The following is a 24,065-nucleotide window of genomic DNA, read 5'->3' as shown; positions in this document are numbered from 1 at the left end:
GCATGCATCACCTCCTAGGAGAGTAGTGAATATGGCAGCATATAGTGCAATATCCTACATGCTATCTTCCCATTGTAAGATGTTGGAAAATATGCCCACTGACTATACGCTGCTGTGAACATCGCTTGTTTACCACACTGTTTACAGAAATATTACGTCAGCATTTATGTAACGTTGTTCAACTTCTACTTCTAAAAACAAAACAGTTCAGTTATCCAGCACAACTTTTGTGATGTTCGATAGAAAAACGACGAGAGGGTTAACTTGAACATTTCAGGTTGACCTGGATTATATAACATTACGCTTTACATAAACCCTTCCAAGATGTATTTTGATCCGCTTGGAAAGTACCCGCAGGCCAACTAATTTTGACTCAGATTAGGCCTTTTCTATCGTCGAGCGAAAATTATCAAAACAAGCCATACCACAAATGCCGTGGCGCCGAGGTAAGTCTTATAAGTGCCCCAGGGGTTTGAACGACTCACATTGAACTAGAAACCCCACCAAACGTTCTAAGGCTAGCGCCCGGCGGCAGAATTCCCGGTATCGTCTTTTCAAGGAGGGCTGGCCAATCGGTTTGAAAGTGTGAGCACAGTGTCAACAGAGGGCCGGAAGCCTGCAGAGGGCCGCAGACGGACGCCTCAATCGGCCACTACTCGCGGACGATCCGCGCCACCGGCCGGCCCGCGGCCTGCTGGCACAGAGGGTCATTGACGAGCGACGCCTCTGCCGATGGCTTTGATCCGCGCCGCAGCCCCGATGACGGTCTACTCATCAAACATCAACTATTCAGGTGGCGCCTCAGCCCCCGGCGATCAGATACACCCGGGATCTAAGAACGGCGGATTCGAGCCCGACATAAGTCCGGCATTACAGCCGGATTCACAACAGAAATAGCCGTCTGAAGCGGCTTGTCAGGCGTTGATCGCTCTGTAACCCGTTATCGCGCACGCCACGTAACTTTAATTTCGCGCAGCTGTCGTGCCAATGTCAGCGTGCTTGTCTAAACGTTGACAATCGGTCTGACGGGGCATACTGAGTTCCAGAACTCCATAACAAAGCCTCTGGCGTCTAAAGGTGTCTCCCTCTCCCCACCCCAGCTCCCACTCCGCACGACAAATAGGACGCCAAACCACTAAAACGATCGCGGTACTCACTCGTAAAGCAGTCGCGTTTCTTTCCCGACGATATGGCGTCCAGCACGGAGCTGATATTCCGCCGGCTGCACTCGGAGAACTTGCTGTTGTTGGGCAGGTCGCCACTGGTGGCGCTGGCGAACATGATGTAGTTCCCGTTCGGCCCGCCGGGTGTGCAGTCGCTCGGCCAGTCGTGTGGTGAGCCCATGTTGTGGCCGATCTCGTGCGCCAGGGTCAGCTGCGAGACGCGCGGCGGCACCCGCGAGTGGTAGTTGACGAACGTGATGATGCCAGTGTTCAGGGAGCGCTTGTTGGTGCGCTGGGAGCCGCCGATGTTGTCCGCGAACGGTTTGTAACGCTCACAGATGCCGCCCGACGCACCTGTCGAGGGCACCAATCAGAGTCGCCAGTTAGTCGCGAGACGATGGAGAAAGGCGGGTCAATTTCGGAAGAAAAAAACAAACGAGAAAAAGAGACTGTCAATCGCAATGCACAACAGGAGATGAAATTACAATAGGAAATAATCAAAGTTTTGTGCAAGTAGTTACTGCCTGTTCAAAGCATACAGTAACCTAAAAGGAAACAAGTGCAGTGTTGTTTCATTTATTTTATTCCGACCTTCCCTGGTAGCCAGCCATCCACGACCCTTCCCTGTTGAGCGCCACTGACCTGCGGGCGAGGCCACCCAGGCCAGGCCCAGGGTGCCCTTGTTGAAGTCGCGGTAGGTGAACACGTAGGACAGGCAGAAGGCGTCGTGGTCGTCCTCCGAGTGAAGGTTCAGGAAGTTGGACACGTCCACGTTAGGAACACAGAACTTGTTTCGGTCCCGGCCGCGATACGATGGTCGACATGTGCTGTCGTCATCAATCTGAGAAGAACGGCACAAAGTTGAGAAAATTCATGCGTGGTGATCTACGAGAGACCCGCATATCATGACATGTGCCGCTAGCAATCATTAGTAAAGTAATCTTGGCTAGTAATATCCCAGAGGTGTCATCAATATTAAAGCGGACGGGGTAAAGCAATGTCGCTGTCAGCCGTTTCCATCAACATAGCTCAATCGGGTACACTACAGATGGCACCACGCTCGTTGTCACGAGCGTAGCCCTTCACCAACAGCTAGGCACACTGAGTACTAATTTATTGCTCAATAAAACCGGACTCTAACGTGTAACGACTTAGCGGCACAATGCATCCACTTTTCATCCTACTCTGCCCACTCCCACCAACACCAGCTACACACTAATGCCACCAATACCCTCCCTGTCACCCTATCCACCCCATCATCACCACTCCCGCTGTAGTGCTCGACTCTCCTACCTTGAGTCGCTGCACCTCGAACTGTATTCCCCGGTGGGCGTAACTGCCGTCAAACTGCTCCTTGTCGTACACGCGGTTGACGGCCTTGACGTGTGACGCCACCATGGACGTGAGTTCCTCGCGAGTGCGCCGGTCGTCTCCACCCTCCTTCTCGAACACATGCCGCCACAGCATAGGGTCTGTCTCCACCGACAGACTGCAAGTGCCTCGGCTGTCGGGCAGGTGACTAGTGGCGCCGCCCTGGCGGGGAGCCCGGCGAGACCGCGACCGGCCGGCGTCCAGGTGGCGCTGCGCCTCCTGCGGGCGGCGATGGGGTCAGCTGATGGGGTGGGACGGTGGTAACTGGCAACCGTGCAGGGGAAGGAGTGTCTCTGATGAGTCTCTTATAAACGGAATATGTCAGAGATAATCGACACTGAACTCAACCGGGCAGAAGGACAAGCAAAGACGAACATTCGGAGGCGAACCTCAGCGCCAATACACGCTGGATTCCAAAGACGCCGAGACAAAGAGCAGCTGGCTTTTCCCACGTTTGCAATGCTGCCTGTTGCACGCTCATACTTGACTGAACACAATAAACCAAACACAATGTAGCAATGGTGCCGATAATTCTTAAGAGTGGAATGGACAGGTGACCTTGTCTAATTCGCATTCATGAACAAAGTCTAATTCACATTCAGGGACAAAAAAATCGAAACAGTCGTCTCAACACGACGGATGAATTTATGACAAAAAAAAACAATAACTAATCTTGACACCCCAAACATGACGGTTGCGACCATTCCACCGCAGTGTATGACCCAACCGAGTCGACAGTGTCTCTGGCGCATGAGTCACCCTCGGGGCTGCCCACTGTCCAGTATTTGGTCATCCCGGTCGCCAGCTCACTGGCCGACGCTGCTCCGTGACAGTGTTTATTTGGGGCCGCATTTTAGGGCCCAGCAACTGCTATAGCCGTGTCGATGGGGACGTTCGTGTTTAATGCACAGAGACGGTACAATGCAAATGTCAGCGGCAGCCGACAATGAGAGCGGTGGTTCTGCCATTCTGACCGTCCGCGATAACCTTCACCTCGATAAATTGGGTAGCGCCAGCAGTACCGCGGGCACAATGTCTCACGTGCTTGCAAGATACATGGACCATAACGCTAATACCAAACCCCAGCTGCAGTGATTCACATAACAAATCGCGTTTGAAGATGGCTTCCCAAAGCAACACCTGCCATATTCTGTTCATCTGTTCGCCACGCCGGCGCTCAGTTCTCTCCGTGTAACCCCTCCACTCCCCGGTTTCCCCACCAGCCTGCTAACCAAACCCCCGAGCACTGCCCCCCCCCCCCTCCGTCCTCGCTACCCGTCCGCTCACCTCCGTGTATTTGTAGTGCCTGGCGTCGTGCGCCACGCGTCGGGCGGCGCTCGGCCGCTCGCGCTCCCGCCGCCGGTGCTCGCGCTCCTCTGCCGCCGCCCGAAACTCTGTCTCGTCGTCGTCGATGGCCGAGTTTTGTACTTTGTGCATCCATTCAGACACGTCACCATCGACGCCGCAGCCGCCGAACGGACCTGCGTGAGGTAACGGAGCTTCATTAGGCCGGGAGCTGATGAGAGGGGCGGCTGGTGAATAGTATGTGCTCATTATCGGGTACAGAGATGGATCAAAGAGGAACGATGGCAGTGCTGACGAGTTTCCTACTGAAGATCGCGGATGTTTTTTTAACTAGTCCCAGGCTGATGTCAAAACACGTACAAAGGCGACGCAAATTGTCAAACTATAGCAGCTACTTTAGTGACTTCAGAGACGGATGAATCTATTCTCTCTATCCGCCCGCGTTCCTGATAACGTATCCGGTATAAAAGACTCACCTCTACCTCGCTCCAAGTGCTGGAACGGGTCCTCTATATGCTCTTCTGAGTATATCACAGAATGAAATGACGATGAGTGGTTATGAGGATAGTAGTGATGCGCCTTCTCCACGTAATAATTCCCATCTGGCGTCTCGATTTTGCCCTGGAACACTCCGTCGTGCACTGAGCCGTGCACAAAACTGTTTGGAACACCTGAAAAGGGACAGAAACGCAGTCAGGCGACGGTCATAGCGGCCACCAGGCCACTTCAAAGGTTATGGAGCTCCAGAGCCCATCCAACCCAGAGGCGCCAGGCCAGCCCGCAAGCACAACAGGACACAAGCCATCGCGTGCCGACGCCTTCAAATAGTTTCGTGATACTGATAATGCGGCCACTTTTGTAAGTTTGCAGTACCGGACAGCATTGTTGCGCAGTTGTTTTACCTGATGCATAACTGAGACACTCAAGAGTCATGAATTGCGGTCAGTATAGGAGTACGATTACATAACTAGCCTTGTTATGATATCTTCGAAACTGTATTGCTTCGCGATGGCGTTAAGAAGACTATAATCACTGCCCTCAAGAAATGCGATGAGTTCAGCGACATTTAAGTTAGACGTTATCTCACATCGCCATCCAACTTTCCCAGTCCCTGGGGTTATGCCCGATGTCTCGCCCCCCCCCCCCCCACACACACACACCATGCTCATTGCTCATCCCCCTCTAGAGTCGCACTCCTCGGGTCACCATCTCACCCTCGAGGTGGCCCTCGTAGATGTGGTCCGTCTGCAGCGGCTCGTAGCGTCCCGACGGACCCACGAGCACGGCGTCCGCCGAGAACACGCGCGCCTCTCGCCGTAACCGCAGCCGGAACGGCCGCTGCAGCGCCTCGAACTCGAGCGTCAGCGGCGGCGCGGCGGCGGCGTTGGTGGCGCGTCGCACCCGCTGGTGGCGCGCTTCCACCGCCGCCCGGCCGTAGTCGAGCCGCTCGTGGTGACGCACGTACGGACTGAGCCGCTCGCCTGCCGACACAAAGAGACATGGGTCAGGTGCGAGGGAAGTGCTTAGTAAGAGGATAAGTATGAGAAAGCACAGTGTAAGTGCAAAGGTGCGACGACAGGTAACAAACCCCGCAAAGCCTACAGCAGGCACATAGTTACAGGCAAACAGAAGACACAGGCCGGGACAGTCGCCGAGCCGAGCGAGGAATAATGATAGCAGAAACAGATAAGATCTGTGCAGCAGAAAAGGATGACACCTGTGCCATTAGCTCAGATGTCGGTGGGTGTGGGTGTAGGCAGTCATACTGGGCCAGGCGCACACAGCGCGCTAGTGGTGGTAAGTGGTTCTATTAGTATCATGTTCGCGAGAACCGCCTGATAATGTCACCACACAAGTGCGATTTCCAACATACATTGTTGCTGTAATGAAAGTGCCTTATGTTCTGGTGGATCGTGCCGGGTGTCAGTTTGGCCGTTGCCAAGGAGACCCCGGGTGTGAGTTACAGAGTCGTTTTCCCTTAGTTACTGAGTGGTAGTGCACTTCTCGTTGGTGTGTAGACTGGGATGAGAAAGGACAATTTGGTTTCCAATTCAGCTGAGCAGCACCGGCTGATCCCGCTTGGCGGTCAGGTCAGGTGAAAACGACGAAGGGAGGGGCAACACAAATTCCCTGGAATATTACGCGCCCATTCAATAAAACATTACACCCAATTTCGAGCTTCGTGATCTGTTTAATTGTGGAGCAGTTCCTAATCACGGAGGTGATGCCGGATTATATCCCAGGAATGAGACGAAGCGGATGGCGTAACAGTCCGGTGGCGGTAACAGTGGGTCACGACCTCGGCGGGCTCGCGGCTCCGTCACGCCAATGACGCTGACTCAGACCCGTGCGCGGCCCGTGAGAGCTCTCTCCAGAAGAATGGGCTCACACCTGCTCAGAACTTTCGTCGTCTCATCACGGAAGGTTGTATCGCAGCTCAATCAGGCACGTACCCAGGATTTCGCCCAGGAGGGGGCCACCTGCTTCCGAAGGGGCCCTTAGGTCACCCGGGGGCCCCCAGGCCGCCCAGGCGAACAGGGGCCCCCAGGCAACCAGGGGCCCTCAGGGGTCCCAGGCAACCAAGGGCCCCCATGCGACCTGGCCCCCGCTACCAGGGGCCCCTTAGCGACTAGGAGCCCAGGCGATCAGGGGCCCCATGCGACCAGGCCCCCCGGCTACCAGGGCCCCCTAGGCAATCAGGGCGACCAGGCCCCGGCTACCAGGGGCCCCCTAGGCGACCAGGGGCCGAGGAAACCGGGGGCCCTCGGATGACTGCAGGGGCCCATCGGGTCATCAGGGGCCCCTCGGGTAACCAGGGGCACACAAATGAAACTTTGATATCATTTTTCTTCCTAGTAAAAGACGTTTTATCCAATGTTTGAAAAAAAAAATATACCGGGGCCTGACGGGCCCCCTGAGCGCCTTCGGCGCTCAGGAGGGGGCCATGGCCCCCGTGGCCCCCCCCTTGGGTACGTCACTGAGCTCAATGGCGGGCGAGCCGCAGACGGGATATGCGGTAGTCACTAATACGAATAATGGCGCACAGCCGCACAGATGACGCCACAAGCCAGCGGCACCGTCAAAGAATGTATGTAATGGACTTTGAGTGACCAAGAAAAAGTAAAACATTTGGGAAGAGCAGTAACTATTCATAGAACGTTATATTTGATTGTTTGGCAGTTTTTATTAGTATATTTGACAAAAAAAAAACTGGAGAGTAGGTAGACACGCTATCCAACAGATCTCAACGACCCTGACCTACAGACAGACTTCTTCATGTCTATCTTTGTGTACAAGCATTTAGCTGTCCATAAACATTAAACAGGCCACAAAATGTAGCGCCACGATCACCGGGAACCCCAAGCATAAACAATACTCATACACACCGAAACGCTGACACGAACGTCTTTGGGAAAATCCACATACAAGTTATGACTTTCCAGACGCTTGCCTGAAGCACGTATCGCTTCTCAAATAAACTCTTAAGTCCGCCTGGGAATGCCAAGAGCAAACTACGTCACTGAACCTGCAAACGAATAAACTTTGCTGGTGCCGTTTATAAATCCCACCCCGAGGTCCTTCAGCTACTCAGTCATCGTCTGAGAGTCAGATTGTGTGGAAGACATTGCCTTCACCTCCATCTTCAAGATGAAGACCTTCGTGGGCGGCAGCTCGGTGATTGCCGTCCTTCTGTTGTTCATCTGCCGAACTGCTTCGGCCGATACGGTGCTCGATGAACCAGTGGGCTACGAAGGCGCCTCAGAAGGGGGAGGCCTGGACGGCACCGTGGACGGCATTCTGGACCACATGCGCAGCGTTCTCGACGGTACGGTGAGGGCGGTCTCCAGGGAGGTGGTCACCGGCATGAGTCAGAGACTCTCTGAAGCACAGAGCCAGTGTCTCACACAGACTGAGCAGATCGCTCAGTTGGCCAGTCAGCTGAACAGTCTGCAGTCCAGACTGGACGCTGGACTGGACGCCCAGACCTCCGCTCTGGCTGCGCACAATGAGACTGTCACAGAGCAGATGGTCGAGCTACGATCAACGCTGGCGTCTCAGGGTACCCAGCTCTCGGAACAAAGCGCTCAGCTCTCGGAACAGAGTGCTGAACTGGCCAGACTTGGGTCCGGTTTGACCGAAGGGCTCGCTGATGTCGCCGAAGGTCTGGCAGCTCACACCGCACAGCTGAGCGCCCTCCAGAGCCAGGTGGGAAGGGTGACAGCGGCTCCGCTGAGGGACTGCAGTGACCTGCCTGCGGGAGCCAGCAGCGGCGTGCACATCCTGTACCCGGGCCTGGACCGGCCGGTGGCCGCCCTCTGTGACCTGGACGGGGACGACGGCGGCTGGACCGTCATCCAGCGGCGCGACGACATCCAGCCCAGACAGAACTTCTACCTCGACTGGCACCACTACAAGTGGGGCTTCGGCGAGCTGGACGGCGAGTTCTGGTGGGGTCTGGAGCGGCTCTGGGGACCAGTGTTCCATTTTTCGGAATTTTGGGTGGAAAATCACACCTAATGGGCAAAATATTTTCATCCCCAAAACCAGGTAAATTGGAATTCTTTCATCTTTGAAAAATGCTCAACTCATGCTCAACAATTAACAGCCAGATTATCAGATATACCATAGCAGCGCCATATAGATAGTTAGAACTTATAGGTTTGCTACATAATACATAATTTCCATGAAAAAAAGATGCGAAATCAAGGCACAAACCCAACAACTCACCCTGACTGACAACGAAAGAAAATAACCTTGCACACTTCCAGCTGTTAATAACAAATATGCTTTTAAAGACATGATGTGGAGATGAATTGTGAATTAAAATGAAATCGGACTTACTCCACAAGAGTTCGTTGGGTCGGAGCTTTCGAATTGTATTACAATTCTTCGTCAGCGAGAGTCGTATCGGATGTTAAGATCGAATCGATGGTACAGTGCGGATCGAACAAAATATTTTGTTCGATCCGCACTGTACCATCGATTCGATCTTAACATCCGATACGACTCTCGCTGACGAAGAATTGTAATACAATTCGAAAGCTCCGACCCAACGAACTCTTGTGGAGTAAGTCCGATTTCATTTTAATTCATAACAAATATCAAGGCCCTACAAATATGCGTTGAATGACCTTGATCACCTCAACTGTTTGTAAAAACCAGGTTTGTGTTCCGAATGAATGCTTTTGGATATTCATAACAACTATGATTAGTGGTTTGCTGCCAACGCAAAACGGATGAGCCGCTGCTTGCGCAAATTAAACACTACCTCTGCAATTCGCTTTTGACTAAGTTGCGCAGGATACGCCTACAAAATTTTCATCTTTGGACCCGCAGTCAGCTGGGCACACCCTGGCACACCCTAGGGATGAATTTAAAACTTGGTGGGCTCTAACTTCTTTCATATACAAAATAGGGGTATGAGACAGGTACCAACTTATTCTACATTCATTTCTGATCCTATTGTATCAATTTCACCACAAATTATGTCCGTCAATGGCTTCTAGAGGACTTTAAAGCTCGATGCGTCGGGCCTGGCAGAGGTCCAAGATGAGAAAAGCCACCCTGCGCACACCCTAGGGATGAATTTAAAACTCCGCAGGCTCTGGCTGGTTTCATAGGTAAAATAATGTTTTGAGACCGATGCCAATTTATTCTGCGTTTATTTCTGATCCTATCGCATTAATTTCGCCACAAATTATGTCCGTCAATGGCTTCTAGTGGACTTTAAAGCTCGAGGCGTCGCGCCTGGTAGAGGTCCAAGATGAGAAAAGCCACCCTGGGCACACCCTAGGGATGAATTTAAAACTCCGCGGGCTCTGGCTGGTTTCATAGGCAAAATAATGTTTTGAGACCGATACTAATTTATTCTGCGTTCTTTTCTGATCATATTATATCAATTTCACCACAAATTGTTTACGTTATTAGTTTTTAGATGTCTTTAAAACTCGAGGCGTCGGGTCGGGCAGGGGTTCAAGATGACTGACACGCCACCCTGGCACACCCTAGGGATGAATATGAAACTCTGTGGACTCTGGCAGGTTTCATACGCGAAATGAGGTTATAAGACCGGTAATGATGTATTTTACGTTAATTTCTCATGCCTTTGCAATAATCTTACCGCCAATTATTCATTTCAATTAGTTTCTAAAGGTTTTTAAACACGAAGCGTTCGGCCGATGGAAAGCCAAGATGAATGAAAGGATACCTTGGCACACCTCTAGGGATAAATTTAAGATACGGTATTCCCAGATCTGCCCAATACATGTTCTGAAGCTGGTAGATGGGATTAAGAAGGCCCTAGCTTTTTAATAAATTATCCCTCGCCCGTATAGGGGGGGGGGGGTCGAACGAACAACCCCCTCGTTTTTTTCGAGAATAACTTGCGTAAAAAGCGGCCGATCGCGACGAAACTTTCAGGACCCTCGAGTCAATTAATTTGACACCTACTCTGAAAATCTCATATTCCTGACCCAAATGACCTTTGACCTGTGACCTATTTCTTGAGGCCATGTTTGGCCGGAATCGCGATTCGGCTAGCCGCTAATGCGTTCCGTTCACTCCCGTTCCGTTTCGGGTGTTCTGGTCAGTTGTGCTCTCGCTTTCCCTTCCGCTTGGGGTGTCCTGATCAGCGATGCCCTCCGTTCCGTTGCAGTTGCTCTGATCAGTGATCACTGATGCCCTCCGTTCTGTTTCGGGTGCTCTGATCACTGATCACTGATCATTGACGCTCTCACTCAGCACTTATCACGTGACATGATACGAAGCTACCGCTCCGTTTCGGTGGCCGGCCATGAGGTCGGTGGCAGCCTTTTATCATTTTTTTTTGCATCCCGTTCCGTTCCGATATGGATGCCCTGGTTACTGGTTAGTTGCACGCTTTTTATTGCGATATTGCGTATTATGCTGTGCAGTGCACATCGTTCCGTTTGGGGTGCCCTAATCAGTGGCCCTTTGTCTAGTCTCATGTAGTGCACCGTTCCTTTCGAAGAGTTGCGCTGACACCGTTTCCATTTTCACTATGCGTAATGAGTACCGACTATCGCTGGCCGTTCCGGCGTTCGGGCCGGGAGATTTCCGGCGTATGTCATGCTGCATAGTGCGACTGCAATTGCATACTCAATACTGCGTCCCGTTCCGTGTGCCCAGAGCAAAGGCACCATTCCCAGTATCATCCGGCCATTGTCATATCTGTTGAAAATGGAAAGCTCAAAGCTATACTGTGTACACTGTACGAATATTACCAGATCAGATGCGAACGAAAACTACATACTTATATTGCCGCATATTATCTCAAATATACAGTAATCTTGGAAGCGGTGCTGCCATATTGTAGGCGCAAAACGTCCCAGAGGCCAGAACACATGAGTTATACGGTTTCTGGTTTCATAGCGATCAGTTACGTCAACAAACTGCCCATCAGGGTATCATGATTACCTAAGATTTTATGTCTGACAGTGTCACAGTGATGACCACGCCTCACGCATTACACAGTCTGAGTCAACTGCACTAAATCAATGATACAGGACGACAGAATGATACCCTTTGCAACGGCAACGACAGGTTCCTTCCCACTTCCTTTGCTTAAAAAAGAAAGAAAACTTCTCCACATGGCACTAGTACCAAAGCCTGCATATAGGGAGAGCTCCCTCACCCGCCCCTCCCCCACCCTCCTTAAGATATGACAACAGATTTCAACAGAATCATTGCATCATCTGCTTCTTAAAGACCTAGTTCGCTCGCATGATGGCGACTGGCGTCGCGAGGATGGAGGTCCGCGGATGATCTTCTTTAGGAGAAATATACAGGCAGAAGGACCGTGATCCGTGCCAGTAAGCATGAGTAGGAACTTAGCAGATGCTGACGGTAATATCTGCTGTCTGCATCTGAAACGGAAAGGAAGGCATTGATTTAAGGCTAGGAGAAGGATGGCCACTGGACAGTCATTCAATTGTGACAATGCATTTTGACTTGTAAGGAAAATGAAATCTCACTGGTTGAAGTAGGTATTCATTCTTAGCTGTATAAGAGACAAGGGTGATTCACTTCATTAGTCTCAATCAAACACAAAGGTTGGGATAAAATGGGACGGATTTAGAAACACTTGGCGATCAGATGCTAAAGTTATAATTCTGCCGTATATCATCCTTACCTATTTGCATAGTCTTTTTCGGTTAGTTTTGGTGGTCAGGAATTTGGTATGTTCTTTTATTATCAGTCAGCGTAGCGTTACGCCTTTATTGCGAAAGTGATATAGGTTTTCACTTGTTTTTTTCTCATCCTAAATTTTTGGGTCATCATCGTCACACCCAACCAAAATCCAATTTTAGAACACTGCTGGGGACTAACCTCCCAGCTGGACCGGCGCTACGAGATCCGGATAGATATGGAGGATTTCGATGGCGAGAAGCGGCACGCCATCTACCAGGGCTTCCTTATCGCGCCCGAGGCGGACAACTACCGACTGACCGCCGTCAACTACACGGGCGACGCCGGTGACAATTTTACCGGTCACAGTGGCCACCCGTTCTCCACCAAAGACAGAGACAACGATACGTACGGCACCAGCTGCGCCCAGAAATTCCACGGAGCCTGGTGGTACACCAAGTGCCACGCCTCCAATCTCAACGGGAAGTACCTGGCCGGGAAGCACACCAGCTATGCCGACGGAGTCAACTGGTCCGCATGGAGGGGGTATCATTACTCCCTGAAAACGGTCACCATGAAAATCCGCCCCACTAAGAAATTGTAAATGCAGTCCAGTATTCCCTATCATGTCAAATAAATATGTTTACAGCGAGCTTAAGTTTAACAGCAAATATAGGAGATGCTCGTCGTTTATTTTCATTTTCGGTGTTTTTTCTCCTTATTTTACTTTGGCGTTGGCAGAGCATATGGCAAATAAGTACATTCAATTATATAGGCATAATTGGAATCTGCATTTTGGCACATTTTTGGCACACTTTGATCGCCATTGAGAAGTAGGTACTCCAGGCGAGGCGAGATAGGACAAACTTTCGTCAAGATGAGGTACGAAACACAACTCGATTTTCCATTTTCAAAGGGAAAGGAATTGTACGCTTCGGAAGAGTAAAAATGAAAGAGAGCCAATGAAAGTTACAATGTAGCTCTCTAAACCGACCATATGCAAGGCTACGCCTATGCGCATAATGCTAGAACACATGAAAACATTGATTACCGAAGAGAGTATTTTCCATGAACTTTGCCCGAACTGCCGCAAGCTGCAAAGACGCCATTTCACCACGCTACACCGACCGTGACAAGGACTGGAGCATGAGCACGGCAGAGACGGAGCGTGAAACAAGTTCCCTCCAGCGGCAGGTCAACACACCCTGCACTGGGACAGCCCTTTAACTCCCCCGCCCCTCCCCGTCCGGCGGCTGCTGTCAGCCATAACAAACATTGGCAGCTGTGTCAGCGCTAAAAGGCCAACTCAATTATCCAGTTAGTCGGCGCGGAGGCCGCTGCAGCCGCGCCACCCAGAGCCGCCAGTCGGGCTTTACGGCAATCGAAGAGGGCATCGGACGCACCGGGCGGCGTTACGAGCGTCGCCTGCCGCTGACGACCTTCCCTGCCATCCCCGCCGTCCCACTCGGCAGTCAGAGACTGGCAGCGGGCGGCCCGCCGGTGGCCGTCCCCGCCGTCCCGCCCGGCAGTCAGAGGCTGGCAGCGGGCGGCCCGCCGGTGGCCGTCCCCGCCGTCCTGCCCGGCGGTCGGAGCTCGGCGGCGACAGGAGCGGCCGGAACGCACCCTTCCGAATGTGACCCGAACTGGTATGCATGTACGCGGGCTTATGGCATCGAGTCGCAGGCGGTAGGTTGTGACAAGGGTTGGATGGGTCCTGTGCCATCCGTCCTCTCACTGAGTGGCACAGGTTACTCTTTAAGAACCCGGTGTTTCCCCGTTCCCAGTTCAACTCCTGAGTGGCACTGGAAAGTGTCTGCCGTGCACAGTCATTGTCCGTTCAGCTCGGAGCGCCGGCATCACTCTGATTAGCCGCTGAGCTGGGGAGAGGGCCGGCCATACGCAGTATCCATTAGCGTTGCCGCCGCCATCGACGTCTGTGTGGTACGTATCGGCTCCCTCAGCCCCGCTTCAGCACGAGTCGACCCTTCCCGCTGCACTGCAGAGCGGCCGAGCGCCCCACCCCACCCCAAGGTCGGTCGAGTGGGTGACGGGGCACAGCAAGACGGCCGCGCAGGGCGCCGCAAGCGTCACTGAATCACCTCCGAGCTCCAGCAGGCTTCGCACTGTCGCCGCCCCTCCATCCCTCCCCTACTGTTGGCCGACCGTGCGCAGCAAGCGGTAGGATTTTCCTGGTCGGACGGAACACGCACTAAGCTCAGCTTGCTTGGTGGTGTGCGGGGCTGCCGCTATGCCGACACAGGCGATCCAAGAGACAGAATGTTAACAGGTGAGCGGTTAGGGGCAACAGGGAGAGGAAGGTAGACTCAGGTGCCAGCGAAGTCAACGGAAGGAGCATTATCCTTCAGATTCCGAGAGGAGCGCACTGTTGGCGAGTCTGTATTCGATTTACCGGCGGTCAACTGTCAGGGCTGTCGGAGCGGCTGGTCAGCTGACTGATATCACAGAGTAAATCGAGCCATCCATCGTCCACATGGCCAGCCAGCCACACGGTGCCAACGCCGACCTTTACCGACAAATCACACCAGCGACCGCCCCGGGTCAACGGGATCACTTCATCGTGTGCCTCAACACCCCAGGGCGCTGGTAAGGCCCACTGACACACAAACAAAACAGAAGATGGCGTACTAGCATAGTAGCGCGACTTGGCACGGTCCAAATGGAGGGCTGCCAGCTGACATCATGATCCAGATCGAGTGGATGATTTGAGAAATACAACTCACGCTAGCAGGTCGGAACAGCCAGCGACCGTTAGGGACCTTGACTTCGCTACTGCACGACACCGACCTTATCAACCCGCTGTTTGGAGGCCGACTTTTCTATGCAAACGAGTGGCATCATTTGACATTTGCGGGCATGACGCTGGCGTGTACTTTCGACACACAACAGCACACCGCCCGGCAGGCCGGTTGGCCGGGCACGGGTGTCATGTAGGCTGCTTTGGTGGCGATACAGGAAGTATCAGCTCTACTCGGGTCACAGTTCTCACAGTACACAGCCCACAGTCCACATAGTTATTTCACATAAACCGCACAGCTCATCTGCTCATCTGTGGAGGGGAGAGTGATTACTAAATACCATGCACGGCGAGCGCCATGAGCGGCCAGCAACAGACTGCCCGGGACTAGTTTCACCGCAGACAGTCATCGCGGCACGGATTACCGAGACGTTGCGGTACCGAGCACTGAGTGGGCGTCAGCGGAAGCCTCGAACCAGCCGAGCTATAACGAGGCTTCTCTCTGAGCTGATAGGGACCAGGGATGACGCCAATGGAGAAACCTCGCCGGAGCGCGCAGCACGGCGATGAACTCACAGAATGCGCCGAACGGAGATGGCAGTTCCGGGGAGGAGCGCATGCCGTCAGCCGATCAGGAATTGATAGCAGCTTCCTTCCGCGGCGGCCGTCTGGCAAAAAGTGTCCCCGGAGTCCCATACGTGACGTTATAAAGACGTGGGCGTGGACGGCGTCAACAACATAATGACAGGGTGGTCGTATTGGCGACGGCGGGGAGACACAAACACGCGATCCTAGATCCCAGCCGCTGGGGAGACAAACGAACTGCAGCAGCCCCGAACACTGGGTTGCAGCATGGTTACATGAGCGAACACAAACCGCAGCAGTATATACAAAGGAACAGTTGTGTCACCCCGGTCCGAACAGCCGGCAAACTGACGCCGTTTCCCACGACCGTGGGCAGACCGGACCGCCCAAACCACTCTAGCTGGCGGCACGACGCGTCACGGTCAGAAAGGCCACTGAACGGAGACCGCGCCGCATCGGTCGCCGCCTGCAGCACCGTGGTATGAATCATCCACTATAGGCCGGCGGCCCCGGCAGGAAAACGGCCATCACGCCGCGCGCGGACCGGCGCAACGGCTCCGTTTACATTACACGGGCGCAGCAGAACTGACGCGAAACACTCGAGGTTCCGAGGGGCAGCCGCCCGCCGCGCAGCACTGGCCTCGGAGAAGAAACCATACATGGGCAGAGGGACGGTGTAATAATTTGTTTGACGTGACAGTCATACCCAAAAGGTTTACTAGAAAGAAAAAATGTTGATTGTGTGAATGGAAATTAACGTGCAATTCAAATACAAACATTTTTATTGGGCATTGTAACGATTCGCTAATTTTACCACACAAGTTTCCTTTGCAGAGCAAAGCGAAGCGCCGTATTTGTGTAACGTTCCTGGCGACCAGTCGGCCCGGCCTCTGCCGTTCCGTGCCATACCGGCGGGGTTTCCGGACGATCACGGCAGAGACACCCGCGGGGCTTCGTCGCCGACCTCTGTGTCGGCCCCCGGGGACTCGCACGACAACGGGCCTGCCGGTCACGTGCACACTGCAAAACGTCACTGGAACAGCTTTTAACCACTAACTACGCCCAGCCACCTCGGCGCACAACGGCGCGGCCGGTACGGCATGCAACGACTGGGCATTACAGCACCTACAGCAATACCACCCCGCCGCTAACTGCGCCCAGCCAATACGGCACACCACGACACGGAAAGGAACGGAAAGAAATGGAACGCCAAGCCGACACGGCACGGCATCTGCAGCTGTTCAGGCTGACACAGACGGTGACACAGACTATGACACTATGACACAGCGTCACCCACAAAGTGCCCGGTCGACCGGCTGTTCGGAGCTGCCGGTACTCGGAACCACCGCCGTCTTCCAGCGGGGCGAGTCGGAGCGGCCGCGCTCACACAACACGGCCGACGCGATCGTGACTCACTGGTGCTGTTCAGACTCAGAGTTCCGGCGAACCGGGCCCTCTTTTATCCACTTCAGAAAGCAGAGCAGACAGGATCAGTCGGGGAAGGTCGGCTGTCAGGTTATTAGCTGCTCGAACAAGCCATTTGTCATAGCGTGAGGTAAGCTCCAACAGAGCTTATGGCCATTATTTTACGAGTTGAGCCAATCCACTAATGGAACTCCTAGCCGAAAGGAGTCCCGCATCACTTGCCCGAACCGTATATTTTGTGGTGTTCAACCTGCCTCGCCGCAAAGCCTTATTTCTGAGAACAACAGTCATCAATACTGGGGCAGTCGGAGTTACATAAAACAGACGCCAAATCGAGTTGAAGCAAAACTCACATTATACTTAGCGAAGTTTGAAAATGCATGTAAGAATGGTCGGGTGCAGCCGACAATCATGTCCCGTTTTGTGAAGATATCAACCGGTTCATTAGGTTACGTAATCCATCCTTATTCATTATTCAACAGAAGACGGAGGAACTCGTGGCCGAGACCGGTGACCTTGACAATTTGTTGTGAGAAAAACAGAACAGAGCCTTGATGCTCGCCGAGCAAATTTGTGTGTCTATATTTAGGCACACTGCTGAGAGCATTAGGCAAAAAGAGAATTACCTATTCAATTTGCAAAACTAATGACTTCGTGCTGTACTAATGTATTATGGAAATGTTGCGAAAATTAGGTTAACACAAGCAGCGCGAGCAAAAATAGAAGTCTGAACAGTGTTTGGACGCCAGAGGTCTCACGCTATGACAGAACTAAAACACACTGCTGCCAACGGGCCATCGCCGATAATGCCACAGTAGGCATCGATCAATCGATCCCGTCTCTAAGCGTTCAGCCCGGGGCAATCCGATTGTCCGGATAATCCCCACATTATTGAGCCCGTGCCAGCTCAATCCAATGTAGCGACACGGCTTCCTCCATCCCGTGTACACGGCCGCTCCAGCCTGTGTACACGGATAGCTCCATCTCCTGGATACCTTCCTCTCCCTCCAGCCTGCACAATCTGCAGCTGCCGAACGGCTAGTCACTGGAGCCGTGCGATCGCATAGGCCCGGTGAGACGGAGCCAAACACGAGAACATTGCATCATACACGGCGCCGAAATCGCGGCAGTAGCGGCGGCGATAGCGGCAACTGCGGCAGTCACAAACGCCGTTCGATCGGGACGGACTTGGACGTGCCGTACGTGTAGCCGACATTTGTCTCTCGATCGGACGGTGTGCCACCACATGTCAGGACCGTTCCCGGCCGGCAGGCGGTCTGACACGGGTCCCTGGTGGGTAGAGATGGAGGCACAAAACTATTATATTGCATGAAGGTTGATGGAGAGAGCAGCCAAAAAATGAGTGAGACCGTGACAGTTCGTCAGCTTCAGATGGCAAAATGTCTTGTCGACCCAGCCAACCCGTCAGTTTCCAACGAGCAAACGGGATGCTTTCCGTATCAAATCAACCACATAAAATCCATCTCATCGCCTGCGACTTCGGACAGCTGGAGTTCGAACTACGTGACACTATATAGGATATTCAGCCGGAGTATCCACCAGCGATATACGCACAGGATATCCGGCCACTGCATTCACTAAAATATAGCTGCCCTGCCTTCCGGGGTCAGCCGGCAGCCCAGAGGCCGCTCGCACCATCACACGCCCGGTGACGTCGGCAGGCGCACCGTCAGCTCAGACGCCGACACCGGGGTAACGAGGATCGACACGCGAGCCGCCACCACCCGCTGCCGGCGTCTCAGCCGGGCGGAGCAGAGGGAGCCGTCCCAGGCTGGCTGCACCGCCGCGCGCCGGGCCGGCGGACCACGCCGGGGCGCCGCGCCGGCAGGCAGGATGGGGCACACGAGTTGTTTATTTCGACTGAGGGACCTTCGAGGCTCCAGGACGACCACATCTGCACAGGGGTAAACAATGCATACGATATTGAGTGTCCGGTGAATAATGGATAAAGAGGCATAAGCATAAGTGGTGAAGCATGCTTAGTTGCTTACTAATCATGCAACTATTTACACAATGTGTCTGTGAGAAATTGTTAATGCTACGTCTGAATCGAGCAGGCCAACTAAGTCCATGACGATTGTTAACCAATTCTAATTCGCCATAACTATCACTCGATAATAGCCAACGGCCCAAACTACCCACAGTTGACGCGGCCACCTGCTCTCAGAATCCAGTAGCAGGTCGTCCATTGTGTCCCACGAGCTGCAACAGCATTCATCGATCGGCCGCGTCGGCACTCCCAGTGAAAAATGGAGGAGATAAGAGACATTGAGCAGATAATCCACTCCGTCTTCAGTCAGCAGTGACACGCACATTGAGACGGTGCCCAGCTGAGTACGGAAATAAGGCCATTGTTCAGTGCAAATAGATAGCTCGGGGAGCGCCAGCTCGGTACGGACATCGCTGCATTGCACCATGGCTGTTGCCACGTGAAATACCACCCGAGCAGTAGGTAGGTACCGGGAGCCGTAACACTGCGCAATGCGCATCCCCATCCCGATCGATCCTTCCGCAGTTCGCATTACCGACTGAATCGCAGTGGCATTCACCAGACAGCTCACTGAACTATTTCCATTGAGGCTCCGAGAGGCGCCACCTGATATTCCCCGCTCCCCAGTGCGCGACTGCTACTCTGGCACAAAGCGGAGCATTAGGCCAAGTCGCCGTGCACGGGTTGGCCGCTAAGTTGGCACGGCTCGGCCTGTCGGCGGCTCCCGGAAGGCTCCGGCGACTGTCGTGCAACGGCTCAGCTGTCACCGGCGCGCCCCAAAGGCGGGGGAGAGGGGAGGGGAGCAGGGCAGCACCCCAAATAGGGGAGGGGAGAGGGAGGCGGGTGGAACAGGGGGCGGGACGGCACACCAGGCGGGGCAGGAGTGGATAAGAACGTTTGTGAAACAGGGAGGGTTGAAAGAAACTGGAATGGGCGCCGCGATAAGACTGAGGAATGGTCCAGGCCTAGGACGTGGCTAGGATTAGGGGGGGGGGAGATTGAGGAATGGATGAGGCCAGGGTTGTGGATAGAACTAAAGAGAGACTAAGGAATGGTCCACGTCCGCGTTGTGGCTAGGACTGGGGGGGGGGGGGGAGAGGAGACTGACGAATGATCGAGGCAGGGGTTGCGGTTAGGACGGGGAGGGACTGACACGGATAGGGGCTGGAGAGACACAGGGGAGCTCGCCACCGCTGCCGTGACGCGGTGTTTACCCAGCTGGCATTCGACGTCACGACTGTCTCCGAGTCAGAGGCTGATTCAGAGCGACCAGAATCGCGGCGACATTACACCACTGACCACAGCTTCGAGCATGGAAAGAGAATTAATCACACGGGCAGAATCCCCCAGTTAGCCCCACAATAGCCGTACCATAGAATCAATGAATAACTCCACACGAAGACCACCGGCCGTCGGTATCTCTTCTCCCTGGTGTTTCACCGGACAGCAGCTGCCCAAAGAACGCTCGATCAGCTGTAGGTGGTAGTGACGGCTTGAGGGAGGCGATCTATCTGCGCGCGCACAGTAGGTGATAATGAATCACCCGTCCGTGTAAAAACAAACCAGACGCCGGCTGACGGTGCGCAGGGCACCGGGCGACAGGTCGACAACTGACACGGCGGCCGCCCCGGGGCACAGGGCGCAGGTCGGGGCGCGGGCACGCGAGTGGTTTGTATCAGGTCGGAAGGGGAGGGGGCTCACTTATCATCCTGCCATGACAAAGACCGAGGTCGTCGGCACGTGTGGTGTGAAGGGCCATCCTTTCCGTAACGAGCACTGCAAAAGGTCACCATTAAACACCTCGCTACCTCACACCGTCCGACGGCGACCGACAGGAGCCACCGTGGTCTTAGTGAAGTCAGGACAGGCAGACACACGGCCCTCGCCGGCGAGTTCGGGTGCGACCGGTGCCACCGTCAGGCGTCAGGTGCCACTGCAGCAGGGAGACACGTCTACCAAATGCACCGCCTGATAGCACTGCTATTTGCCACGTAATCGCGCACTTAAAGGTCAGACAGTGAGGTGATATTTGTAGTCGCGTCGACAGCAGGACATGTTCACGGAATGACTGATGCGGAGCCGCCATGACTGACGTCTGTGTACAATCGTCGACACGCGAATTAGACGCTCCGATAGGCGACTCGAGGAACCATCAAATCGGTAACGACACGGCGCTCCAAACAACCTAATATGACGCCCACTGCCACAGGCAGTCATTACAGGTCAACGGTTCATCGTAGCCCCCTTTACACGTCAGTCATCCCGTTTTCCACGATCAAATGTCGGTAATCTAAGCCAGTCAGATATTTATAGTGCACTGGCCGGCGTCTGCCTACCCTCCTAATTCCTCAACTCATCATCTGGCAACCACAAGATCATTACCAAGGGGAACAATCCATCATCGTGAAACATACTCCACCCTCGGTCCGACCATTCCCCGTACAGCCCCCGGCGTCGGGCCCGCCCTGGCAGTGCTCTCCCTCCCCGGCAGCGCCCGTCGACCAAATCAATTCGACACCGTTGATCACCGCCGGTGGCCAATGGTCGCGGCGGACCCCCGAAATCGACCGGCCCGCCGCCGACCGTGCACCGCCGGTCGGCGTGCATTATTGACCGCTCGGCGTGAGTTGACAGCAGCGGTCGGCCGTCAGCACCCCCGGCGCGACAGACAACAGTCGCCGCTCCGTTCACCGACTGACTGACTGACTGACGGTTCGGACCACCGGCTGATCGATCCACAAGGAGTCAGCTGCGGCGGCCGACGACCCACAGGCACACACGCGCTCGCCGGCCCACGCTCCGCGTTCTCACGCAGCGGCCGGTGCAACAGGCCGAGCGACGGCGCGGGTCGGCGTCTTGGCTCCTCAGAACGTCATGGCATGTTACAGCAAGAAACGGCACGGCACGGGATAGCAAGGATCGGCACGGCACGGGACAGCAAGTAACGCCACGGCACGGGATAGCAAAGAACGGCAGAGCAAGGCACAGCGCGGCACGGTGGTCAGGTTCCCCAGACAACTGCCACCTGACAGCTTGACGGCTTCGTATGCTGGTTGTTTGGCCCGGCGGCAATTCAGTCAGCCCATTACCGCTCCACCACAGCAGGCAATGCCGGGCAGTTATTAGTTACTGTGGGCTGATACGCTAGTCTCGCGACAGAGCAGCGCTAAAAGCGTGGGTTGAGTAGCCAGCTACCACGAATTGCCCTGTCAAGCTGAGTAAATAAGATAACTTCGAAATAGATCACTTCTGACGTCAGACTAACAGCGAGAACCTAAGGCTGAAACTCCAACACTGACGTGGCCCCGGCGCACGGCCGTGGCACGTCGAGTCGATATCTTCTCACGGTCAATCAGCGTCGGCCTCTCACGCTGATATGCAGTGGCATACGCCGACAGATTTTCTCACCACGACCTGGGCCAACAGAGATGTCAGAACACCGCTCGCTCAGCGGCGTGGCTCCACACATTTCCCGGTGATCTGTCGCTCGGCACGACTCGACCACGTCGGCCACGTCCCGGCCATTGTCCGACCCTGTCCCTGCCGGCCCGCCCCCAGTCCGTCGCTGTCCTGTCGCTGCTCGCCGGCTGCGTCTGACGTGTGTGTCCGCCCGGCCGGCTGTGCAGGGCGGGGACGGGGCGGGGACGGGGACGGGGTGGTTGAGGACACCACTCCAGCCGGCCCGCTGACCGGCCGGCCGCCGCTGTCCGAGCGCCGTGACTCAGACGACTGCAGGCTTGGTCAATATCCGGCACTGCACGCCGTGCCGAGCCGGCTCCGTCCAGTCCGCGGACCGCGGCGCCGCCGGAGCCGAGAGAGCGCGGTCTGTGGCGCACATACACAGCCGCTCATCCCTGGGGGCGGCGACGCCCTCCGCACGCAACCCATCATTACTGTGCAGCCTGCACCGCAGTAACGCGTTGGCTGTGCCGGAGCGGAGCGAGGCGCCCGAGCCTCCGCTCGACGGCAACGGCGGAGACGGTCTAGTGGCAAAGGTCACACGGCACGCATAAACTCCGCCAAAGGGGAGATTATGCGTCATATCAAAAACTTCATATGTAACCATACGGGCGTGTGACGCGCCGGCGTCGGTGCCGGCAGAGCCAAACCGTTCGTGGACGCTCCCTGTGACCCTGAGGCACAGGCGCGGCATTGGCAGTAGCGGCCGCGCCGCCGGCACATAGGCCAACAAAGGCAGCGGCAGCGGCGAACCGCCGAGCGCCAGTCGTTGACCCCCTGCCCGGCGGCGGCCAGGGGCGTCACAGTCGGCGCGCCGCGGCGCGTCCGGCCGACGGGACGGGACGCGACGGAGGCCGGCGGTATAGGTCACGGGCCAGTCATGACAGAGAACCGGTCACCGGCACACAGCTGGCCGCCGGCGAGCGATGGATTGGGGTCGGCCCCGCCCCCGTGCACCGTCGGCCGCGTCGTGCAGCGAAAACAGCCGCGGCTGCAGGCGGACGGTGCCAGTCTCGCCGCCCGGCCCGGTGACGCCGCTCACAGGCCGCCGCCGGCGCGTACACGTCCCGACCGATCGCTGCAGCCGACAGCACGCGACCGGGGACCGCGAGCCATTCCACAAACTCAGTTCGCCGCACGACGGCCGTCCAATTTCACCGGTTCCGTCCTCCGGGGATAGCGTTCGGCATGTCGTACAGAAGCGTCGCTCAAAATTACTCGGTCGCGCGCCGACTTATTCATGCCGAGGGCCGCGGTGCCGGCTGGCGGAGCGGGCTGCCGTGATCGGCGGTACGGTGCCGGACTGGACCGCTCGGGTCACCGGCCAGCCAACCGTGACCACCCCGCGCGGCCCGTGCCGCGCCGTGCCGACCGGCCGCGCTGCGGGCATGACTCAGCCGCGGCCGTTCGGCGCTCACTCCACGCGGCACGGCGAAACCGTTCCGCACGCGTCCCTCCCCACACGCCGACATCAGCGAAACCCACGCATGCATACACCCCCGGGGAAATATCCACAGGATGTGGACCAAACGCTCATGACCCCGTCCGACAACTGTTGGATTCCCAGATGGATACAATGCCCGGCGTTTAACAGCAGTAGTCCCGGGTCCGTTGCAGTGGCTCAATTCGTGCCACCGAGCTCCGCCCGCATGCCGCCCGGCCGTCCGCCGCCGGTGCGAAGAGGCAGCCTCGGGCAGCGTCTGTCCTCCACAACTGACCACCGCGGCCCGAGGCCGGCTCCACCGGAGCGGCGTGCTGCGGCCGCCGCGCCGGCGAGCCGGGCACCCGTGAGAACGGCCGCCGTCATCAACATACATGGGCACGCGCCGCGCGCCGGCGCCGG

The 24,065-nt window shown here is 55.3% G+C and overlaps 2 protein-coding genes across 2 annotated transcripts in view; one reads left to right on the top strand and one right to left on the bottom strand.

Moving 5' to 3' along the window:
- The window catches only part of LOC122381909 (disintegrin and metalloproteinase domain-containing protein 10-like), a 71,305-nt gene that overhangs the window by 41,199 nt on the left and 6,041 nt on the right, over window positions 1–24,065 (bottom strand). The window contains exons 2-7 of the mRNA XM_043366694.1: window positions 5,054–5,320; window positions 4,316–4,510; window positions 3,822–4,015; window positions 2,457–2,753; window positions 1,806–2,004; window positions 1,158–1,517 (exon numbers count right to left, since the gene is read on the bottom strand). Of these exons, the coding sequence (XP_043222629.1) occupies window positions 1,158–1,517; window positions 1,806–2,004; window positions 2,457–2,753; window positions 3,822–4,015; window positions 4,316–4,510; window positions 5,054–5,320 (1,512 nt within the window). The remainder of the gene's footprint in view (window positions 1–1,157; window positions 1,518–1,805; window positions 2,005–2,456; window positions 2,754–3,821; window positions 4,016–4,315; window positions 4,511–5,053; window positions 5,321–24,065) is intronic.
- LOC122381910 (techylectin-5A-like) lies at window positions 7,433–12,636 on the top strand. The gene is made up of 2 exons (XM_043366695.1): window positions 7,433–8,305; window positions 12,177–12,636. The coding sequence occupies exons 1-2, from the start codon at window positions 7,488–7,490 to the stop codon at window positions 12,589–12,591; spliced, it is 1,233 nt and encodes a 410-aa protein (XP_043222630.1). The 5' UTR covers window positions 7,433–7,487; the 3' UTR covers window positions 12,592–12,636.

This window comes from Amphibalanus amphitrite, unplaced genomic scaffold, assembly GCF_019059575.1.
Source record: "Amphibalanus amphitrite isolate SeventyFive unplaced genomic scaffold, NRLGWU_Aamphi_draft 000129F_arrow, whole genome shotgun sequence".
NCBI lineage: Eukaryota > Metazoa > Arthropoda > Thecostraca > Balanomorpha > Balanidae > Amphibalanus > Amphibalanus amphitrite.
Note: the sequence above shows the minus strand (reverse complement) of the source record. Positions and strands in the feature narration are given on the sequence as shown.

Excerpts from the sequence above, each read along its gene's own strand:
- LOC122381910 (XM_043366695.1), top strand. The coding sequence starts at position 7,488 with ATGAAGACCTTCGTGGGCGGCAGCTCGGTGATTGCCGTCCTTCTGTTG. Across the intron at positions 8,306-12,176 it reads TGGTGGGGTCTGGAGCGGCT|CTGGGGACTAACCTCCCAGC; the intron begins CTGGGGACCAGT and ends TTTAGAACACTG.